We start from the raw sequence: 20,793 nt of genomic DNA, 5'->3' as shown, positions 1-20,793 counted from the left end.
AGTGTTACAATCTATTATTAAGGATTTTTGTTTATTTAAAAGTATTTAATATTTAAATCTTCATCTTTTTCAATAAATTTTGCTGGTGATATTGTTATAATCTAATAAGTATAAAAATCATCTTCTTTGGATGATTCCTATTTATAAGGTGTATGCTTAATCGGTTCATTTTGTATTGTTAGAAGAAAATGAGGCAGAGGTCTAAAGGTTCTGCACAATCTAAGCCATCCAGCAGAACTGAGACAAGCAATTCCGAGGACACTGTGGTTCTGGTAGCTAAGAGATCAAAGTATGTGATTTTGGCATTGTTTGTGCTAGTGGCATATGGAACTTGGTCTGTGTATCAACATCAGTTTCTCAATCTTCCTAAGCCTCTTGGTGCTGAAGAAGTTGGTAAGAGGGGTTTCTCCGAGCATGAAGCCATCAAACATGTTAAAGCATTGACTCAGTTGGGTCCACATCCTGTTGGCTCAGATGCATTGGATCATGCCTTGCAGGTATACCGGTTTTTGAGTTAATCAGTTGGATTAGTTTCATTTTGAAGGGGAGCCTTGGAGCAATTTTAAAGTTGTCTCCGTAAGACAGGTCACGGGTTCGAGCCGTGGAAGCATCCATTAATGCACATTAGGGCAGGCTGTCTACATCACACCCTGGAGTGGGGCCCCTCCCCGGACTCTATGTGAATTCGGAATGCTTTGTGCACCGGACTGCCCTGATTAGTTTCATTTTCTAAAAGCTGTTATTTTTTGTTATTTATTCTCTAAAAGGGAAATCGTATGTCCAACTAGTTCTTATACAACAATAACAACAACTATGCCTCCGTCCCAAACAAGTTCAGGTGTAACTAGTTCTTATATTTAGTTTAAGCGGAGAAATGAAAAGAAATAGTTTTGAGGCCCTAAAATCTATAGTTGAAGGCCTTTCTTCTTTGGTGTTAATTGTTATAGAAGAAAAGGAAGGGCCATTTACACTTGGTTTCTTATAGACAAAAGAAAAGGAGAAGGTGGTTCCAAAACATTTGTTTCTTTAGACTGTTAGGCATAGGTGTAACTGCATTATAACTGCATATTTAGCATGACTACAAGTGATATGAGGGTTCTCTTTGAAATACATAATTCCTAGGTAACAAAAACAATTTATTCTGTGAAAGCTAGTAGCATAAAGCAAAACCCTAACAAGTGTTACAATTGATCATCACCAATTCTTGTGCTCACACACACATAGAGGGTTTTAAATTCATTTTGATGGTTGAGAGTGAAATCTCATGTTTTAGAGGTTGCTAATTTCTATGCTCTTTGTCTCTCCTTTCTGATGCAGTACGTCTTGCAAGCCACAGAAACTATTAAAGAAAAAGCTCATTGGGAAGTTGACGTAGAATTAGATCTTTTTCATGCTAAATCTGGCGCTAATCTTATGGTTGGTGGACTTTTCAAGGGGAAAACTCTTGTTTATTCAGATCTGAATCACATTGTACTAAGGATCTCACCGAAATATGCTTCTGAAGCAACAGAAAATGCTATTCTAGTGTCTTCCCACATTGATACTGTGTTTTCCGCGTATGTTTCTCCTACATCCTTTTCATTGAATTTCAGACATTGTATTTTCTTGCATATATATATACACACATATATATATATATATATATATATATATATATATATATATATATATATGTGTGTGTGTGTGTGTGTGTTTACCTATTTGCTTGTGAAATAATTGCTATTCACACTAATATATGTACCAAATGTGGTTCAAGAATCCAGAATATTGTTACTGTTAAGTCTATTCTTTCTTATTTCAGTCTGATTAAATGACTAAATTCAATAATTGCTCACCTGCACTTCTCATTCTAAAGGCTTTAAGTTCCATACCTCGTAATGTTTCAACTTTATAGCCTCCCCCGGCCTCCCAAATTTTTTTTAAAAAAGTTCTGATTTGTTCAAAGCAGAATAAGAAAGCAAAAGGTATATGCTGCCAACAAGTATTGACATAAGTTCCGATAAGAATGCCAAAGGTATATGCTGTGCATACATGTACAAGTGTATTGATGTAAGTTCCCCCAAGAAGTAGATATTCCCACATAAGCAGAAGCACAAAGCCTTGAGGAAACAAAGAAAAGAAAAACCAAATTAGACTGCTGATTCTGTAGCAATGGTCTTCTGATCCTTTGGAAATCTTATAACAGTTCTCCGACAAGACACCATATCGCACTATAGAATAGAGCACTTTCCTGTCATCTGTGTTTCTTTTGTTGTCCGGACCTACATGGACTATATATCAAGAGATGCTCTAAACTAGGTTTGGAATGTCGGCTTTCAAAAGTCCACCTGGAGCTCAAGAGTCAAGAGACACTCTTTAGGTGGTAAAACTGGTCTTCTCCTGAACTGACTATCACAACAGTTCCTCAAATACAGTTTTAGAAATGCATGGTGACTTCGGAATGTTAATTATTTTCTTGAAATGTAAATTTTCTCTTCCAGAAGTTGACTTGTAGATGTGTTTACTGGAACATCTCTTAGGCTTCTTTGAGAATGACCTCAGCCAGTTGTACGGATACTCAGAGATGGTTACAAATTTAGGCTTAATTTATGGAATCACAATTGCTATGTTCCTTAACCTCAAACTGATGCATTATGTGTAAGAATAGTGATGACACTTGTTTGTTTTATATTCGCCTTTTGCAAGAATTTTTGGTTGACGATGTTTGTTTAGGAGTCTTGTCACGCTATTTGTTCGATTTGGCTTGCCAAATACCCGCTACACAAAGATATTACTTAGTTGAGCAGAAAATTGCAAGCTGAGAAGGAGGCAAGTTGAGAAAGGATAAGATTTATGATTTGAAGTCCAAGTCAGAGATTAGATGTTACCTAATTGACTCCCACGAGGATGTTAAGACTGTTGAAGATGTACTTAAATACCCTCTTTTACAGTGAAATATTAGTGTGTTTTCATTGCAAGAAGTGTAGGATCTTTCTTTCGTCTCTTTCATCATCTTCCGTTGTCTAGCCTTCAATGAGATTGAGAGCTCAAGCTCTCTTGGATAAAAACTTTCTTTCAACTTTGTGAGGTAACTTGTCCTCTCTTTGTTCTTGGGGGCAATTTTTCCTTTTTTCTCTATTCTTCATTCTTCATTAATTTTCATTTATTATTTGGAAACCTAGTGTGCTTCAATCCTAACACATGGTATACCATCTTGGTAGTGGCAATAAATGGTAGGTATGTTGAGATTTTGGATATTCTGCAAGTATTGCATAAAGGTCAAAGTGTCCTTACGGTTCCTATGATATATAGTAAGCAATTCTACTATTAATTTCTTAACTTAATAAATCTCTAATAATAAATTGAACTCGTGGAGTGAATTGTGTTCCATGTCCCATACTTAATATTCTATTACTTGAACCAAAGGGTGTGGTTTAGTGGTCAATGAAATGGGAGAGGAACCATGAGATCTTAGTTTTGACAAAAAATAAGATTTCGTCCTGTCCGCCTAAGCCTTGATGGACAGAGTTACTCGGTTGCTGGTGGGAGTTAGCAAATACCCGGTGAAATAATTGAGGTGCACACAAGCTGGCCAGGACACCGCCATCATAAAAAAACTTTATATTCTATTATTTTAAATGATTAGTCTGTCTGTCGTATTTTATTTGTTGTCGGCAAGTTTGCAGAGAACTCAAGAAATTTATAGATTGAATTTTGACTCTTGATTTGGTATTATAAATACTTCTAGGACAGGGAGTTCTCAGCAGATGCAAACTATTCAAAGAGATTAGTCAGGAAATTAAGCTATTTACTATGACATGTCCATATATTTCTTTCACTATCAGTATTTTATCCAACTTCTATAAGATTGCTGTGATGGTCACTGGTGTAGTGGTAAAAAACTAGAAACCAAACTGAACATCGTTCAAGTCATGAACACAAGTAGATAGGCCATTTGGCAGGACAGGACGCGTTGACTTGGCTTGGCTTTCAATCAATCTTTGACTGCTTAAGCTGCTATTGGTGCGAGTTGTAGGGAATCTTGGTCAGTGGGTCGGATCGTCCTTTGACAAATGGTCCATCTGGATATTTGATCAGTGGAGACTTGATCGCGCAAAAAAGTAAGAAGCAAGATGTGGTTGCAAGGTCAAGTAATAAACTGAGTATCGGACTATGCCTTGGCAACATATGAGCTTATATGGTCGAAATAGTTACTTGAGCTAATATTCAAATGGGTGACCGGGACAGAATTAATTTGTTACAATTAGGCTTCAATACATATTACGTCCAACTTGGTACCATGCATATTGAATTGATTGTTACCTTTTTTGTGTGAAACTAAAGTCTGGACTCATTTCCACCAGGTTATTAGTGTACATGGCAAGTTGGGCAAGTATGTCCAACAAACCATTCCGTGGTCCAAAAGTTAAATATATTTGTGGCAAGGTTGGAGCTTATGACCTATATTTTCTAGTTTGAAGGGGTATGTCAATAGGCGGATGTAGTGAACAACTAACGGGTTCAACTGAACCCATAACTTTTGATGCAGAGTAACAATTCTTTAAAATTGCAAAAATAGTGGATATGAACCCATAATTTTAAAAATATAATGGGTTCAATGCTAGAAATCGTAAAAGTTGAACCCATAGGATATAAATCTTGGATCTGCCTCTGTAATGTCAAGAGCATTTCTAAATTCATCTACAAAATCCTGTAAATATTCTATGATATTGTATATTGATTAGGGTTTAAGATTCTTGCAAATAAGGTACTTAGGTGCTGTTTGGTAGAACTCATTAGGAGTTATCACCGTCATTCGTTATATATTTATGGGTTGACATTTTCTTACCCCCATAAAATTTGGTATAAGATATACACCGTTTGGGCTTTATTAAAAGAAAACACTGTTTGGTACGTTCTTTTTCCTGATTCACATTAAAAAAACCTGTCTAAGTTATGCAGGAATTTATGTGTTATTTTATGCAGGGTAGAATATGAAACAAGAATGTGGGTATTAGTGATCCATGGATTAAACTATTGTAATGAGGTCATACAAATTTATATCTTCTTTCCCTCCAAAACAAACTTTTATTTTGTGTAAACAGCTAACACATTTTTTTTTTTAAAGTTATAAAACTTCATAAAAAGAAGGGCAAAATATGCCCCTATACAAGAAGTATACAAAATAGAAACTCCTTATGAAATGATAGTTGTCTATGAATATTGCCCAATCTTATATACATACAGGTATCTAGTGGATGCACCAAAAAGAAATAAGGGATAAGAGGCTATTCCTCAATTGTACAAAATCCTCCTCTACACCATCAAAAGCTCTTTTATTTCTCTCTCCAAACTGTCCACGTAAGTGCTAGGAGAGCAATATCCCGCTCCGCGTCATCTCTTTCTTCTTCGATAGGTCCAACGAAACAATATTTCTTTAAATAGTGCCCGACATCCCAGTATTTCATACCACAAATGAGACGCTATCCGAAAATGTAAAAGTAGATGATTCACGTGTTCTCCCGAATATTTACAGATGAAGCACCAACTACCACAAGTAATCTTTTTCTTTCTCAAAATTTTCAGCCAATCAACACCTTTCAACTAGCCGAGTAAAAAATAGATCTTTCTTAATACCTCACGGATCCATACCAAGTTGTGGAAAAGCTGACTCCGTTCTAATCAAAAGCTTCTCATAATAGGACTTAATAGAAAAACTCCATTATTCCTCGCCCCCTCTATACATCATGGCTAGCCTGTGTATTTCCTTGTATGTGAAGTAATTCAACCAACCTTTAAAATTCTCCAACCTCCCAATCTTGCAAGTTTCTCCAAAACCTTTTTGTCTGTAAACACATTAAATTATACATGGCGTATTCATAGCAAATCAGACATCCAAAAAGAAATAACCCCTACATTACAATCGCTGTATTATTTAATCCCTGCATTGCCAATCCTTACATTACTAATCCTTACACTGCCAATCCATGCATTACTAATTTTCGTGTCGCAATCCTTGCATTAACTAATTCCTTCCTGTATTGTAATCCCCGTATGATGAGTAATCCTTGCATAACTTGTCTTTGAACCAAAAGACCCCCTTCTTCATGAATAAATTAATGGCTCCTACATAAAAATCTACTTTGTATTGACTCTTATCATCAAGAAAAGTATTTTTCTCTCCTCTTATAATCAGCAGGAGAGTTGACTCTATGCGCATACCATTTGTGGTTTGGCTGTCTTCGACATTTTCTTGTAGTATTTTTCAGAGGATAGCATGTGGCATGTTGGTTCAAAATCCTTTATCTGCAACAACTGTATATCCCTATTATGATTGATCTTTTAAATGTTTGTGAACTGGTTCAGTTAATTCTTTTTCAGGTTTTCTGTTGCTTTCTCTATAATGTCAAGAACATGATAAAGAACCCCCTTTTTTCTTTTCTGTTATCTGTTTTATCTTAAACTGTTATTGACAGATTAAACTATCTTTACTTTAATCCAATGATTCAAGTATTTCCTTCTACTGCATGCAAAGTTAAACTGGTGCTTGCTAATATTGGCCAATCATATTGGTTGAATTTTCCTTTAGTGAAGGCGCTGGAGACTGTAGCTCATGTGTAGCTGTTATGTTGGAGCTTGCTCGAGGAGTGTCTCAATGGGCTCATGGGTTCAAAAGTGCTGTAATTTTTTTGTTTAATACAGGAGAAGAGGAGGGCTTAAATGGTGCTCACAGCTTTATAACTCAGGTTTTCTCCCTTTAAGACTATCATTATTCCTATATATACGCATAAAAAAAGAAACGAAATTCTATTTGTCTTATCAGTTTATAAAACTGGAGTAAATGTCTTCAGTGAGTGCTAATATTATGATTTTTGAGCATTATTTGCATGGAATCAGTAAACAAACAAGAAATCAAAGTTTTCCATTGATATTTGTTTTCATAAATAAGGTTTTTCATGAACAGTAATGTGCATAACTTAGACAATGCTTCAAGAAAGGCATGATAAGTGGAAAAAGCACCATCAACCTCTGTGCATAATTTGTACGAGGTGTATGTATAGGATTCATGTAGTCGGCCCAACTAATTTGTGACGGGCATAATTGATTGTTTGACTTAGAAGGGTCTAAAAGCTAAATTTTCCACCCATAGCTTTAGGAGTTCAGATATTACCAAAAGACACCATTGTTAGATAGTTTATGTATATATTAGTATGCTTAGGCTTCATTTGCTTTTTTAAGACTAAGACGTCTGAATCGGAATGCACATCTCAATATTAAAATGTGTATTAAAATTAAGATGTCCGAATTTAGATGTGTATTAATATCTGAATACTAAATGATTAAGATTGTTTTTTCAACATCTGAATGAATAAAATTTATCTTTATCTAAAAATTAATAAATATAAAACTTAAAAATACTAATTTACTCAATATTTTATCAACAAAATATTTTTGTAAATAAATAAATATATGGTAGTTGATGGTGGTGATGACTAATAGTGGTATTTGTGGATACCGACTAGAGGTGGTGGTTGGTAGTGGTTTTGGTTGATAGTGGTGGTTCGAGATAGTAGCTAGTAGTTATTGGTAGTGGAGATTATGATTAAGAATGGTAGGTGCTGGTATTTGTGAATGCCGACTAGAGGTGGTGGTTGGTAGTGGTTATGGTTGATAGTGGTGGTTCGAGGTAGTAGCTAGTAGTGATTGGTAGTGGAGATTATGATTGAGAATGGTAGGTGGTGATAGTTGTTAATGGTGGATGGTGGTAGTGGTGGTCAAGGAAAGTGGTGGTAGTTCATAATGGTGGGTACTGGCTATTATGGTTAATAATGGTGGTGGTAGTTGAGGTGGATGGGCGGATGGTTGTGGTTGAGGATGATGGTGGTGGCGGCGGTGGTAGTTGATAATTGTGGGGGTGGTGAATGGTGGTAGTCATTAATGGTGAAGAGACAAGTGGTGGTAGTCAATAATGATGGCGGTGACTATTATATTTGAGGATGGTGGTGGTCGGTGGTGGTAGTTGAGTATGGAGGTGGTGGGTGGTGCATGGTGGTAGTTGATAATGGTGAGCAGTGACGGTAATTAATTGTGAATGTGTATAGTAACATCTTTATGAAATTAAGGCCTCATTTTTTTTAAGATTAAGACATCTGAATATTAAGATGTGTATTAAGATTAAGATATCTGAATCTGAATATATTAAGATGTGTATTAAGATCTGAATACTATATAATTAAGACTGTTTGATTTTTAACATCTGAATGTATAAAATTTATTTTTATTTGAAAATTAATAAATATAAAATTCAAATGAAATACTAACTAATCTAATATTCTATCAATAAAATATATAGTTTTTTAAAATATGATAGTTGTTAGATGGCGATGGCTAACGGGTGAATGCCGACTAGAGACGGTGGTTGGTGGTAGTTCTGGTTGATGATGGTGGTTCATGCTAGTAGCTAGTAGTGATTGGTAGTGGTGGCGATTATGATTGAGGATGGTGGTGGTGATAGTTAATCGGCGGGTGTTGGTAGTAGTTGTGACTGGGGAAGGTGGTGGGTGGTTGGTGGTAGGTTATAATGATGGGCAGCGCCGGCTGTGGTTGTTGATGGTGATGGGGTGGTCAGTTGTGGTAGTTGAGGTGGATGAGTATTGATTGCGGGTGAGAATGATGGTATTCAGAGTGGTGGGTGTAGTGGGTGGTGATGGTCGATAATGGTGGTGGCTATGATTAAGGATGATGGTGGCGTGATGGTGGTGGTGGTGGTGGTGGAGTATGGTGGTGGCGGCGACGTGGTGGTAGTTGATAATGGTAAGCGGTAGCGGCAGTTAATAATGAATATGTAATACGTAGCATCTTAATGAAATTAAGTCTCTGTTATAGATCTTAATCATATAGACCTATTCAGACCCTTTAAGTGGTTGTGAAGTAAAACAAACAAACACACTTAATGATTAAGATCTAAATAATGACGATTCATACTTTAAAAACAAACGCACTTAATGTCTGAGGTCTGAATGATTAAGATTCAGACCTCCATTAAGTGCAAACAAATGAGGCCTAAGTCTCTGTTATAAATCTTAATCGTTCAGACCTATTCACACCCATTAAGTGGTTGTGAAACTAAAAAAACAAACACTTAATGATCAAGATCTGAATGATTCAGATTCAGACTTAAAAAACAAATGCACTTAATGTGTGAGATTTGAATAATTAAGATTCAGACCTCCATTAAGTGCAAACAAATGAGGCATTAGTCCCACATTAGAATTGGAGTAGCATGTAATTATAGAGTTTAGATACAGATAGCTCCTTGTATTATAGTAAAAGAATATATATCAACAATATATTTTCCTATGCTATTTCTCACATGGTATCAGAGATTTTAGTGTGAAAATTACTGCTGTACATCATTCCAGTGACATTCAGGAAGAAAGACCTCACTGCCGAGCAATTTAACTGTGGGTACATTGTTCCGAGGTTTCGCTGTTTCTTAGGGGTACTTCACCAGTACCACCAATAGGATCAGATTCCTCGTGCGGCCAGAACCCAACAAAAATCGGTGTGATCGGACCTCGCACGCGCCGACTAGAAGGAGGTATGTTTTGGGGAGATCTAGCCACGCGCCGGCGCGTGAAGACTCACTCTGGCAGATTCTCCAACGAGCAGTTTTCTTCTGCGGTGAACGCCTATTCATTTCAAGCCTATCCATCAAGATTCCACTATATTCCAATGATTTTTTCCAGATTCCAACGAACCTTTTTCAGATTCTGGTAACTGTTTTCGGAATTTTCCAGATTCAGACTTGTCTTTCTGGTTCTTAGGGGTAGTCCAGCCAGTCCAAAGTCACTCATATTTTTTTTTATATATGACGACCATCAAACTAGAGTCCCAACGAGGTCCAGTTAATCTTTTCGGCGAACTCTCATCTTCAGCTACTTGAACAATATTTTCCGGCATCATATAGAGTGTTTCTGGCGTGTCTTTACTGTTGCCACATTTATCTAGATTTGTACTAGCATTGTTCACCCATTGTTTGTTTTCGGCAAATTTCCCAATAAAGTTGCTGTAATAACGGGAGGTTATTTGAATTTTGATTGCAAGAAATGGCAACGAATATTTTGAATAGTTGGATGGTTTCTCTACCAGATTAGATTGTGTTTCTTCAGTATAAAGCACGTAAACAGACATCTTCTGAGATAGCTTCTGTTGTTCAAACAGGTAATAGCGTGACTTGTATCTCCCAATCTCTTCTTTCGACTCTTGGATCATTGATTCAGGTGCATCTGATCATATTTCTAGTAACAAATCTCTTTTCACTACTATTTCTTACTCTCGATGACTTTTAATAGTCACAATGGCCAATGAGTACCAAACCATGGCAACTGGAATAGGTCAAGCTAGTCCACTTCCTTCCTTACCTTTAATCTCATATCCATTAGTCGTTTAGCCAAATCACTTAACTACTTTGTTTTATTTCTTGATGACATTGTTTTTATATAGGAATGCAGTACAGAACAAATTATTGGTACCACACATGAATCAAATGGACTTTATTACCTTACTTTGCTAAATCACATGGACTCACATCTTGTCCTCTTTCAATAGCTTGTCATGTTACTCATTCACCTAATTTATTACATAAAAGGTTGAGACATCCGAGATTACCAGAACTTCAGAAAATTGTACCCTGTTTGTCTCACTTGTCCAATCTAGAGTGTGAGTCATGTCAGCTCGGTAAACATACTCGCTCCCATTTCCCTTGGCGTCCTGATAATCGAGCATGAGTCACCTTTGAGTTTATTGGAGGCCTAGTCGGGTTAGTTCTACCTTGGAATTCCGTTAGTTTGTCAGTTTCATTGATGATTATTCCCGGTGCACTTGGATATTCTTGATGAAAAATCGATCTGAGTTGTTTTCTATTTTCCAAACCTTCTATGCTGAAATCCAAAATCAATTTGGGGTTTCTATCCGCATATTTTGTAGTGATAATGCTCCAGAGTATTTGTCTTCCCCATATCAGCAGCCTATGAACTCTCATGGGACCGTTCATCAAATATCTTGTCCATACACATCTCAACAAAAATGGGGTAGCTGACAGAAAGAATATGCATCTCATTGAAACTGCTCGTACCCTACTCATACAATCTCATGTTCCGTTGCGTTTTGGGGATGCAGTTCTCACATATTGTTATCTTATTAATCGTATGCCATTTTCCAATGCTATTTCTCACAACCATAATTTCAAGAACAGGACTTATATTAGTCTTCAACATGTTATACAATCTTGGTCAGTTCATGCTTTTGGGAACAACTTGGTCCGTACTGTGTGTGTTTATTACATCTATGATGTTTCTTTTGCTTCTTCCTATTAACGGGCATATTCTAGGATGCAAGAATAGATTAAATTTCAGGTTGTATTCAAGCGCACTTGAATCCAGCAATGACAGCGATTGACATAATGGATATCTGCCCCATACAAAGTCTAGTTTCCAATGCCTTTTTTATTTTCATTTGAGACACTCATGTCGCGATACTTGACACACCAGTTTGATATTTTTCTTCTTCTTTTCTTTGGGGCACAACGTGGATTCTCTAAAAGTATAAGTTGGAAGAATGGTGTCCATGTCTATGCTACTTACAGTTTCTTTATGCATCTCTTACAGCAACTAGTGCTTTTAACTGAATAGGTATTTTCAGCACTCACAAGCGCTGTAAGTATCAGCAGCAGAAATTAACTGCTAAACTTTATGATTTAAAGTCAAGTTATGAATTTTGTTAACTTGTGTGTTTATTTCATTGATGTAGCACCCTTGGAGTGATACTGTAACAATGGCTATTGACTTGGAGGCCATGGGTGTTGGAGGGAAGTCAGGAATATTTCAGGTTTGTATCTACCCTATTACATTCCTTTTTAATCCCTATGTTTCATTTGATTACTGAACAGTTGGTGTATGGATGTGTATGAGATAAAGGAAGCTGCTGCTATTCTTTTCTTTTTCTCCAAAAGTTTGGTGACTAGCTAATTTTGATCAGAGTTGCATGTATAGATTTCTCTATTTTTCGAGGAACATGACTGAACTTATTTAGGACAAAGGGAGGTCTTTTAGGCTCTTGCTCTTTTCAAAAACATTTTTCATCAATTGATCGACATATAAGTTCCATTTCTGTTTATCTTTAATACTTATTTTTAGCTCTTATTACTCTTTAATTAACAGGCTGGTCCTCAGCCATGGGCAATTGAAAATTTTGCCTTGGCAGCAAAATATCCATCTGGCCAAATAGTTGCACAGGTCAGTTTGCATTATCCAAAGAGAATTTTTTTTATTTGAAATCTTTGTTGTACCATTCATGTTAGTAACTCCTCCAGGTTGAGGTTCTGAACTTACATTTCACTGTCTTTAGTGCTGCAGGACGTATTTAAATCCGGGGCAATAAAATCTGCTACCGATTTCCAAGTGTACCAAGAGCTTGCCGGTCTTTCTGGGCTGGACTTTGCATATGCTGATAATACTGCCGTATACCACACGAAGGTATTCACTATGCCACCCAATGACTAGTGCAGGATAAACTAGTATACTACCTTACTGGCAATCAATGGTATCTCTGCTAATAGTGTGCTTAGAAAGGAAAGCTTGCAACGCTTTTAAGTCAGATAGTATGCTAGTCATCAAACTTTTCCATAATTTATGAACCATTTGTTGTCTGACTTGGAATTTTGACATTTTTGAACAATTCTGAGACCTTAAAAACGAAGCTTCTGTAATTTTGTTGCATCAGTAATTGTGCAATGATCTGTTGTAGTTGAGGGGCCCATGTTTCGTGACATGTCAACAGAACATATTAGCTCATTCTATGACTGATACACACAGTTATCCCTGTGACTTTCTCCGGACCTAGGAGCACTAAGTGTTTCAAGCATCATAATGTATGAAAGTACTTGTTTTATCATACTGTATGAAGCATTCAGAAAGAAAGCTGATTAGATCTTCTAGTATTATCTTTACCAAATCTATAAAAGGAAGCTGCTGATGAGACTGTGAACCTCATTATGAACTACTTTTCTAATTTGCATATTGGAAATGAATTTCATGGACCTCTTTTTTTTATTTATGGTGATAAAAACAATATCAGGAGTGTCCAGTGTTATTAAAAGCAATTGATCCGTCACTTAAAGTGATGAGGTGATGCAAAACGATGGGTCCTTGTTTTGTATGGGTGAACAAAGCAACTACAAAGAAGAATGCACTTCCCACAGTAGGGCGCAAAGCAATACGAGCAAGAAGCCATCCCTTCTTTGATTTTGATTTAATGGATGGAAGAAAGAGGAAAAGGAGGATAGGATAGGGCCTTTTGCTAATTGAATATTATAATTCCTCTCGGGATGTGTCAGTTCAAGCTGATTATCAATATTGTTACTAAAGAAGTTATATATTAACCCTCAGGGGTTGGCCTGGTGGCAATTGACTTGATCCTTGGGGTTTGCTCCCTTTCAAGGTCTCAAGTTCGAAACCCACTGGGTGCAAACAATTTCTAAGGACCATCAGACTTGGTAAACCCTGAATTAACCGTGGTGCACTTGCGGGAAACTCCTTGCCGAGGGCCTGTGTACCCCCGGGATTAGTCGGGTCTCTTAGAGACTCGGACACCTGGTGCAAATAAAAAAAAAAGAAGAAGTTATATATAAATGGCTAAGCAATTGAATATTGAATCTTTGATATTTTCTTTTGATGGGGTTGAATGATATCTAATTGAGTTATGGGATTAATATTTCATGGTTGCACATTGGAAATCGAAATATGTAATTAGTTTTTATGTTATAAGCTATGTTCCCGTTGTTAGGTAATTTTTATAAATTGTGCGCTTTAGTTCAAAGAAGTGTGCGTTTCTTCTCGCTTAAAACCCCAGGAGACTTGTCACTTGTTTGAGCTTATTTGCTTTAAAAACAAGTGGAGAGTCTGTTATTTTATTTTACAAAAATGGTACTTTGTGCATGCAGAATGACAAATTAAAGCTTTTGAAGCCTGGTTCTCTTCAACATCTTGGAGAAAATATGCTTGCTTTTCTGCTTAAGGTTGCAACTTCTGCTCATCTTCCCAAAGGCAAGGCGACAGATTCCCGTGGAAAGTCTGGCCAGGATACTGCTATTTATTTTGACATTTTGGTATGTTTACGAACTGCAGTTTTATTGTTTAACCTTTTGATTTTGAGGTTGTTAATTGTTTGATAAATTTTTCCTACCTCGCAATTTGGTGTCTACTGCAGGATGAATTATAGTATTATTGATGAAATAAAATAGAAAAAAAGAAGATGGGTACCTTAGATCCTATAATAAGCAGTCAGATGAGGATTTGACTTCTGTGATCATTTGATAACTGCTTAGAACGCCTTTTGCTTGATTGATAGTTCTGGAGACATTATTTGCTTTCATTTTGGTAATCACCTAGGTCATTTACGATAATTTTCTCACAATGTTGAATACAATGGACGTTTTCACCCGGGCGCATTTTACAATTGAACCTAAATGTGATAAAAAAGGGCAAGGGGTTCCATCATATCGTCACTTGGATGTGGCAGTATTTCTAAATTATTGAATATTAGATGAAACAGAAACAGAGGGAGACGGATAATGAGGAATTTAGGACTCATATATACGATCCCAATTAGTTTTGGATTGAGGTGTAATAGTATTTGTTGTTGTTTGATAAAGTGCATAGGCAACGAGGATATAGAATATTAATTTTGACTTGGATTGCGAATTACTTTGACATCTCTTCCGGCAGAAACATCACATTTATCAGCTAACAAGAGCAATAAGATAATGTACCATATAGGATGATGATTTAACAGCAATTTGGAAGTTAATCTACCCGACTACACAAGATAGATATTCTATGTGAGGTTAACAAAAGGGTCACTGGTTATTGGCCTCAAGACAGAGACGAGCTGACTAGGATCATAAGGTTAAGATAGGGCTAGACTTTTTCTCATGGACTTTTTTATACTATATTATGATATACAACCGCCATACGAAATGATTTTTCTGATGAATGAAGATGTCGGAGCTTGTACTGAAAATTGATCAGATTATTGTGAGATTTTAGACAACGAAATGTAGCATGTAGAATGTTGAAAGTCGAGAAATGTTAAGAATAATGTGTAAAATATTTTCAACGAGTACACCATAATAATTCTGCCTCATTGTTTGAAGCGCACACTTCTACAAAGCACATGGCTTCACCTATGAAACGATGGCGTTTAATAACAATGCCTATGGATGAGTGGCCTTATGTCACTTGCCCGGTCAATGTTTTTCCTTCTATCCCTTATCTCCAGTGACCATCATGGTTGTCATTGTGAGAAAGCATGAGAGAAAATATTATTATTAAATTACTTAATTAAAGTGTTGTACAACCCTATTTATAACAGTGATTACATAATAATATCTATCTACTTCCCGATGTGAGACACTTATACATGACTAACTACTTAACACTCCCCCTCAAGCCGGTGCATATAAATCATATGTACCGAGCTTGTTAAGAGATGTAACTAATACGAGAACCAGTAAGAGTGAAAATATCTGCTAGCTGATCATTCGACTTCACAAACTTTGTAACAATATCTCCTGAGAGTATCTTTTCTCCGACAAAGTGACAGTTGATCTCAATGTATTTAGTCCTCTCATGAAACACCGGATTTGACGCAATATGAAGAGCAACTTGATTATCACACACCAGTTCCATCTTGCTGATTTCTCCTAACTTCAACTCCTTGAGCAACTGCTTGACCCAAACTAGCTCACACGCTGCCATAGCCATGGCCCGATATTCGGCTTCAGCACTAGACCGAGCAACTACATTCTGTTTCTCGCTGTTCCAAGAGACCAAAGTACCTCCTACTAGAACACAATATCCAGACGTAGAATGTCTATCAGAAGGTGATCCTGCCCAATTAGCATCTGTGTACCCAACAATCTGCTCGTGGCCTCGATCCTCGAATAGTAACCCTTTGCATGGGGCTGACTTTATATACCAAAGAATGCGAACAACTGCATCCCAATGACTACCATAGGGAGAATCCATAAACTGACTTACAACACTCATCGGAAAAGAAATGTCAGGTCTAGTCATTGTGAGGTAATTCAATTTGCCAACCAACCTCCTATATCTCGTAGGATCTCTAAGAGGCCCCCTGTCCAGGCAGAAGCTTAGTATTCGAATCCATAGGAGTGTCAACAGGTCTGCAGCCCATCATTCCAGTCTCCTCAAGAATGTCTAAGGCATACTTTTGCTGTGAAATAACAATACCTGAGCTAGACTGAGCGACCTCAATACCTAGAAAATACTTCAATCTGCCCAGATCCTTAGTCTGGAAGTGCTGAAAGAGATGCTGCTTCAGATTAGTAATACCATCCTGATCATTGCCAGTAATAACAATATCATCAATATAAACCACCAGATAAATACATAGATTAGGAGCAGAATGCCGATAAAACACAGAGTGATCAGCTTCACTACGAGTCATGCCGTACTCCTGAATAATTGTGCTGAACTTACCAAACCAAGCTCGAGGGGACTGTTTCAAACTATATAGTGACTTGCGCAATCAGCATACAAGACCACTAGACTCCCCTGAGCAACAAATCCAGGTGGTTGCTCTATATAAACTTCTTCCTCAAGATCACCGTGGAGAAAAACATTCTAATTGTCTAACTGATAAAGAGGCCAGTGACGTACAACAACCATGGACAAAAAGAGATAAACAGATGCTACTTTAGCCACGGGCCTTAAGCCGATCAACCTGGCCATCCGGGCCGACTTTGACCGCATAAACCCAACGACAACCAACAGTAGACTTACCTGAAGGAAGAGGAACAAGCTCCCAAGTGCCACTCGCATGTAAAGCAGACATCTCCTCAATCATAGCCTGTCGCCATCCTGGATGAGATAGTGCCTCACCTGCAGACTTAGGAATAGAAACAGTGGACAGAGATGATATAAAAGCATAATGAGCTGATGACAGACGATACGATGATAACTTAAACCGACATAGGATCGTACACCTTTGCGGAGTGCAATTGGTTGACTAAGAGGAGACAAGCTCCCGGGGCCTAGCTCAAATGGCAAAGGGTGGTCTCCACCGAGTTTCGAAGGCTGCGGTTGGTCCAAAGGATTGGCCCTAGACGGATTTCTCGGTCATAAAAAAAAAAAGAATTCCGCAGTAGGTGTAGAATCTGATGCAGGACGTGAATCACCTGGGCTTGATGCTGGACATTGACGATGATGATAAGTCAAGAGTGGTGGAACTGCAGAAGGTTGAACTGGACTAGGTGGTGGAACTGGAGCTACAGGTGGTGGAACTGGAGCTATAGGTGGTGGAGCTGCAATTGGAGCTGTAGTTGGTGGAGCTGCAACTGGAGCTGTAGGTGGTGGAGCTGGAGTTGTAGAGGAAGATGAATGGGAGATAGTGATTGTATCTCCAAAAGATGAAACTGGTAGCACCTCAGAAATATCTAAGTGATTACCTGGACCTGTGAAGTATGATTGAGTTTCAAAGAAGGTAACATCAGCGGACATAAGGTACCGCTGGAGGTCAAGAGAATAGCATCGATACCCTTTTTGCGTTCTCGAGTAACCCAGAAATACGCACTTAAGAGCACAAGGAGCTAACTTATCTTTTCCCGGAGTAAGATTATGAACAAAACACGTGCTTCCAAAGACACAGGGTGGAAGAGAGAACAAAGGTAACTGGGGAAACACGACAGAGAATAGAACTTGATTCTGGATAGCTGAAGATGACATACGATTAATAAGATAGCAAGATGTAAGAACTGCATCCCCAAAAAACGCAACGGAACATGAGATTGTATGAGTAAGGTACGAGCAGTTTCAATAAGATGTCTATTCTTTCTTTCAGCTACCCCATTTTGTTGAGATGTGTACGGACAAGATGTTTGATGAATAATCCCATGAGAGTTCATAAACTGCTGAAATGGGGAAGACAAATACTCTAGGGCATTATCACTACGAAGTATGCGGGTAGAAACCCCAAATTAAGTTTGAATTTCAGCATGGAAGGTCTGGAAAATAGAAAATAATTCAGTCCGATTTTTCATCAAAAATATCCAAGTGCACCTGGAATAATCATCAATGAAACTGACAAAGTAGCGGAATACCAAGGTAGAACTGACATGACTAGGACCCCAAACATCTGAATGGACTAAAGTGAAAGGTGACTCTGGTCGATTATCAAGGCGCCGAGGGAAATGGGAGCGGATATGCTTACCAAGCTGACATGACTCACCCTCTAGAGTGGACAAGTGAGATAAACCAGGTACCATTTTCTGAAGTTTTGACAAACTGGGATGTCCCAACCATTTATGTAATAGATCTGGTGAATCGGTAGCAAGAGAAGTTATTGAAGGAAGACAAGTTTTTGCAAGGATAAGGTAATAAAGTCCATCTGATTCACGCCCGATACCAATGATCCGCCCCGTACTGCGTTCCTGTATAAAAATAAGGTCGACAAGAAATAAAACAACGGATTTAAGTGATTTGGCTTAAGCGACTAACGACTATGGGATTAAAAGGACTATTGGGAACATAAAGAACTGAATCTAAAGGTAAGGAAGGAAGTGGGCTAGCTTGACCTATTGTAGTTGCTATGGTTCGATTCTCATTGGCCATTGTGACTCTTGGAAGAGATTGAGAATACGAAATGCTAGTGAAAAGAAATTTATTACTAGAAATATGATCAGATGCACCTAAATCAATGACCCAATACTCAGATGTTGAAGATTGGGAGACACAAGTCACTACTATCTGTTTGAACAACGGAAGCTATGTCTGAAGATGTCTGTTTACATGCTTTGTAGTGAAGGAACTCAATATAATCCGGTAAAGAAACCATCTGGATTGGATTCAATGCATTGGATCCAACAGACTGTGAGTTAAAGGCTTCAGATGCGAATGCCATTATTATGTTGCACCAGAAAAAGCAGATTTTTTTTGAAATTACTGCTCACGCCGGAAAATCACTATTCACGCCGGAAAAATATAGAAGTGGTCGGAATTTGATTTAAATTGGATGAATAGGCTCGGATTTGTGAGGAGAAGACACTGTCCCGTAGAAGTTTTCCCAAAATCTGGCCGGAAACAGCCTCACGCACCGGTGCGTGGGCGTCGGAACTTCACCGGAAAATTTCTTCTGACGGCGCGTGGGGAGTCTTCTGACGGCGCGTGGGGAGTCTTCTGACGGAGAATTTTTATGGGTTGGTTGCCGGAGGCTGATATACTTCGTCGTGGTATTGGTTTTTGCACAACACTGACGAAAAGTGGCTTTTTACATGCTGCAGACTTGTGTTTGCCGGAAAAAGACCTTCAATTAACTGATTTTTCTTTCCGGAGTCGCTGGAATTTATGCACAGCAATAAATCTCTCACGATTGCTCTGATACCATGTGAGAAAGAACGAGAGAAAATCTTATTATTAAATTACTTAATTAAAGTGTTGTACAACTCTATTTATATACAGTGATTACATAATAATATCTATCTACTTCCCGATGTGGGACACTTATACATAATTAACTACTTAACACTCATCTCACTTTATTGACCACTAGGCCACACCCTTAGTTTAAAAAAATGCTCTTCTTTTCCTTTATATTTGTTTTTCTCTTATCCTGAAGGAAGAAAATTGGAACTTTTATAATGAAAATGTTGACGTACTCCCTCAGTTTCAATTTATGTGAACATATTTCCTTTTTAGTCTGTGCTCAAAAGAATGACCCTTTTCTATATTTGGAAATAATTTACCTTTATGCAATGATTTATAGCAACACAAAATATATGTGCTTCATTTTCACCACAAGTTCAAAAATCTTCACTTTTTCTTAAACTCCATGCTCAGTCAAATAGGTTCACATAAATTGAAACGAAGGGAGTAGCATTTTTGGAGCCAAATCCATCCTTGCTCTTTATAAGAATGTAAAATTCAATTGTGATTATTTAATTTAATGTTAATTGTTTTTATTTGTGAATAGAGTTCAACTGTAATTAGATTTCATCCCTTGTTTTATCCATACATCATGTTGTGACTAAAGGTATTGGAAACTGTAAAAGCAGATATTTAGCTTAGAATTTGAGAAACAAGGGGGTAGATCGCGGGCCCATGGTTTTGAGATAGAGAGAAGCCCTTTACAGCAAGTACAACAACTACACCTTGGTCCTAAACAAGCCTGTTTTTCCTAATATTGGTTCCATTATCCATTTCTCCTTCCCAGAAAGAAAAATAACTCTTAATAAGGAAAGCTTTGATATGATTTCTATTCCATGATAGAGGATGCCTTTGACTTGTTCTGGATTGGATGCGGATTAGAGCAATTTTCCTAGTAATGAAAATGCAAACAATAGCGCATGTTTGTGGTGCATTTCACTTGAGTGCTGTGCTAAAGTACTTCAACCCTTGGCATACGCAGGATATACTAAAATCCTTTCTTGATATGTAGAATAAGATAAAATGTTATTCCCAGTGGTAGCTTTAGCTTAAAAACCACTTTTTGCTTAGCTGTTTTTTCTGTTTTTCTATGTAGCTTTATCTTTTCCTTTGATTAATGAATTTATTTTCTCATCAGAAAGGACATATAGTTCCATACCATTGATATTTGTCTGAGATTTCCCAAATAATTTCTGGTCTCTAATCCACCTTGGAGTCAGAATTCCTGTCGATTAGGATCAGTGAGCATCAGACATATATAGCTGTGAATCTATTGACAGGAGATTCACTGAACTGATGAGGGCAAAGTTAT

General features: G+C 37.5%; 1 protein-coding gene across 3 annotated transcripts in view; it reads left to right on the top strand.

The window, feature by feature from the left end:
• Positions 1 to 20,793, top strand: part of LOC104216086 (uncharacterized) — a 39,597-nt gene that overhangs the window by 423 nt on the left and 18,381 nt on the right. For 2 of the 3 annotated variants that reach the window (XM_070174567.1, XM_070174565.1), the window contains exons 2-8: positions 183 to 497; positions 1,318 to 1,556; positions 6,569 to 6,725; positions 11,791 to 11,868; positions 12,201 to 12,275; positions 12,396 to 12,515; positions 13,982 to 14,146. In XM_070174567.1, coding sequence (XP_070030668.1) covers positions 189 to 497; positions 1,318 to 1,556; positions 6,569 to 6,725; positions 11,791 to 11,868; positions 12,201 to 12,275; positions 12,396 to 12,515; positions 13,982 to 14,146 — 1,143 coding nt within the window. In that variant the 5' untranslated portion in view covers positions 183 to 188. The remainder of the gene's footprint in view (positions 1 to 182; positions 498 to 1,317; positions 1,557 to 6,568; positions 6,726 to 11,790; positions 11,869 to 12,200; positions 12,276 to 12,395; positions 12,516 to 13,981; positions 14,147 to 20,793) is intronic. The other variant, XM_070174566.1, reaches the window with a different exon arrangement.

This window comes from Nicotiana sylvestris, chromosome 5 (genome assembly GCF_000393655.2).
Source record: "Nicotiana sylvestris chromosome 5, ASM39365v2, whole genome shotgun sequence".
Classification (NCBI taxonomy): domain Eukaryota; kingdom Viridiplantae; phylum Streptophyta; class Magnoliopsida; order Solanales; family Solanaceae; genus Nicotiana; species Nicotiana sylvestris.
Note: the sequence above shows the minus strand (reverse complement) of the source record. Positions and strands in the feature narration are given on the sequence as shown.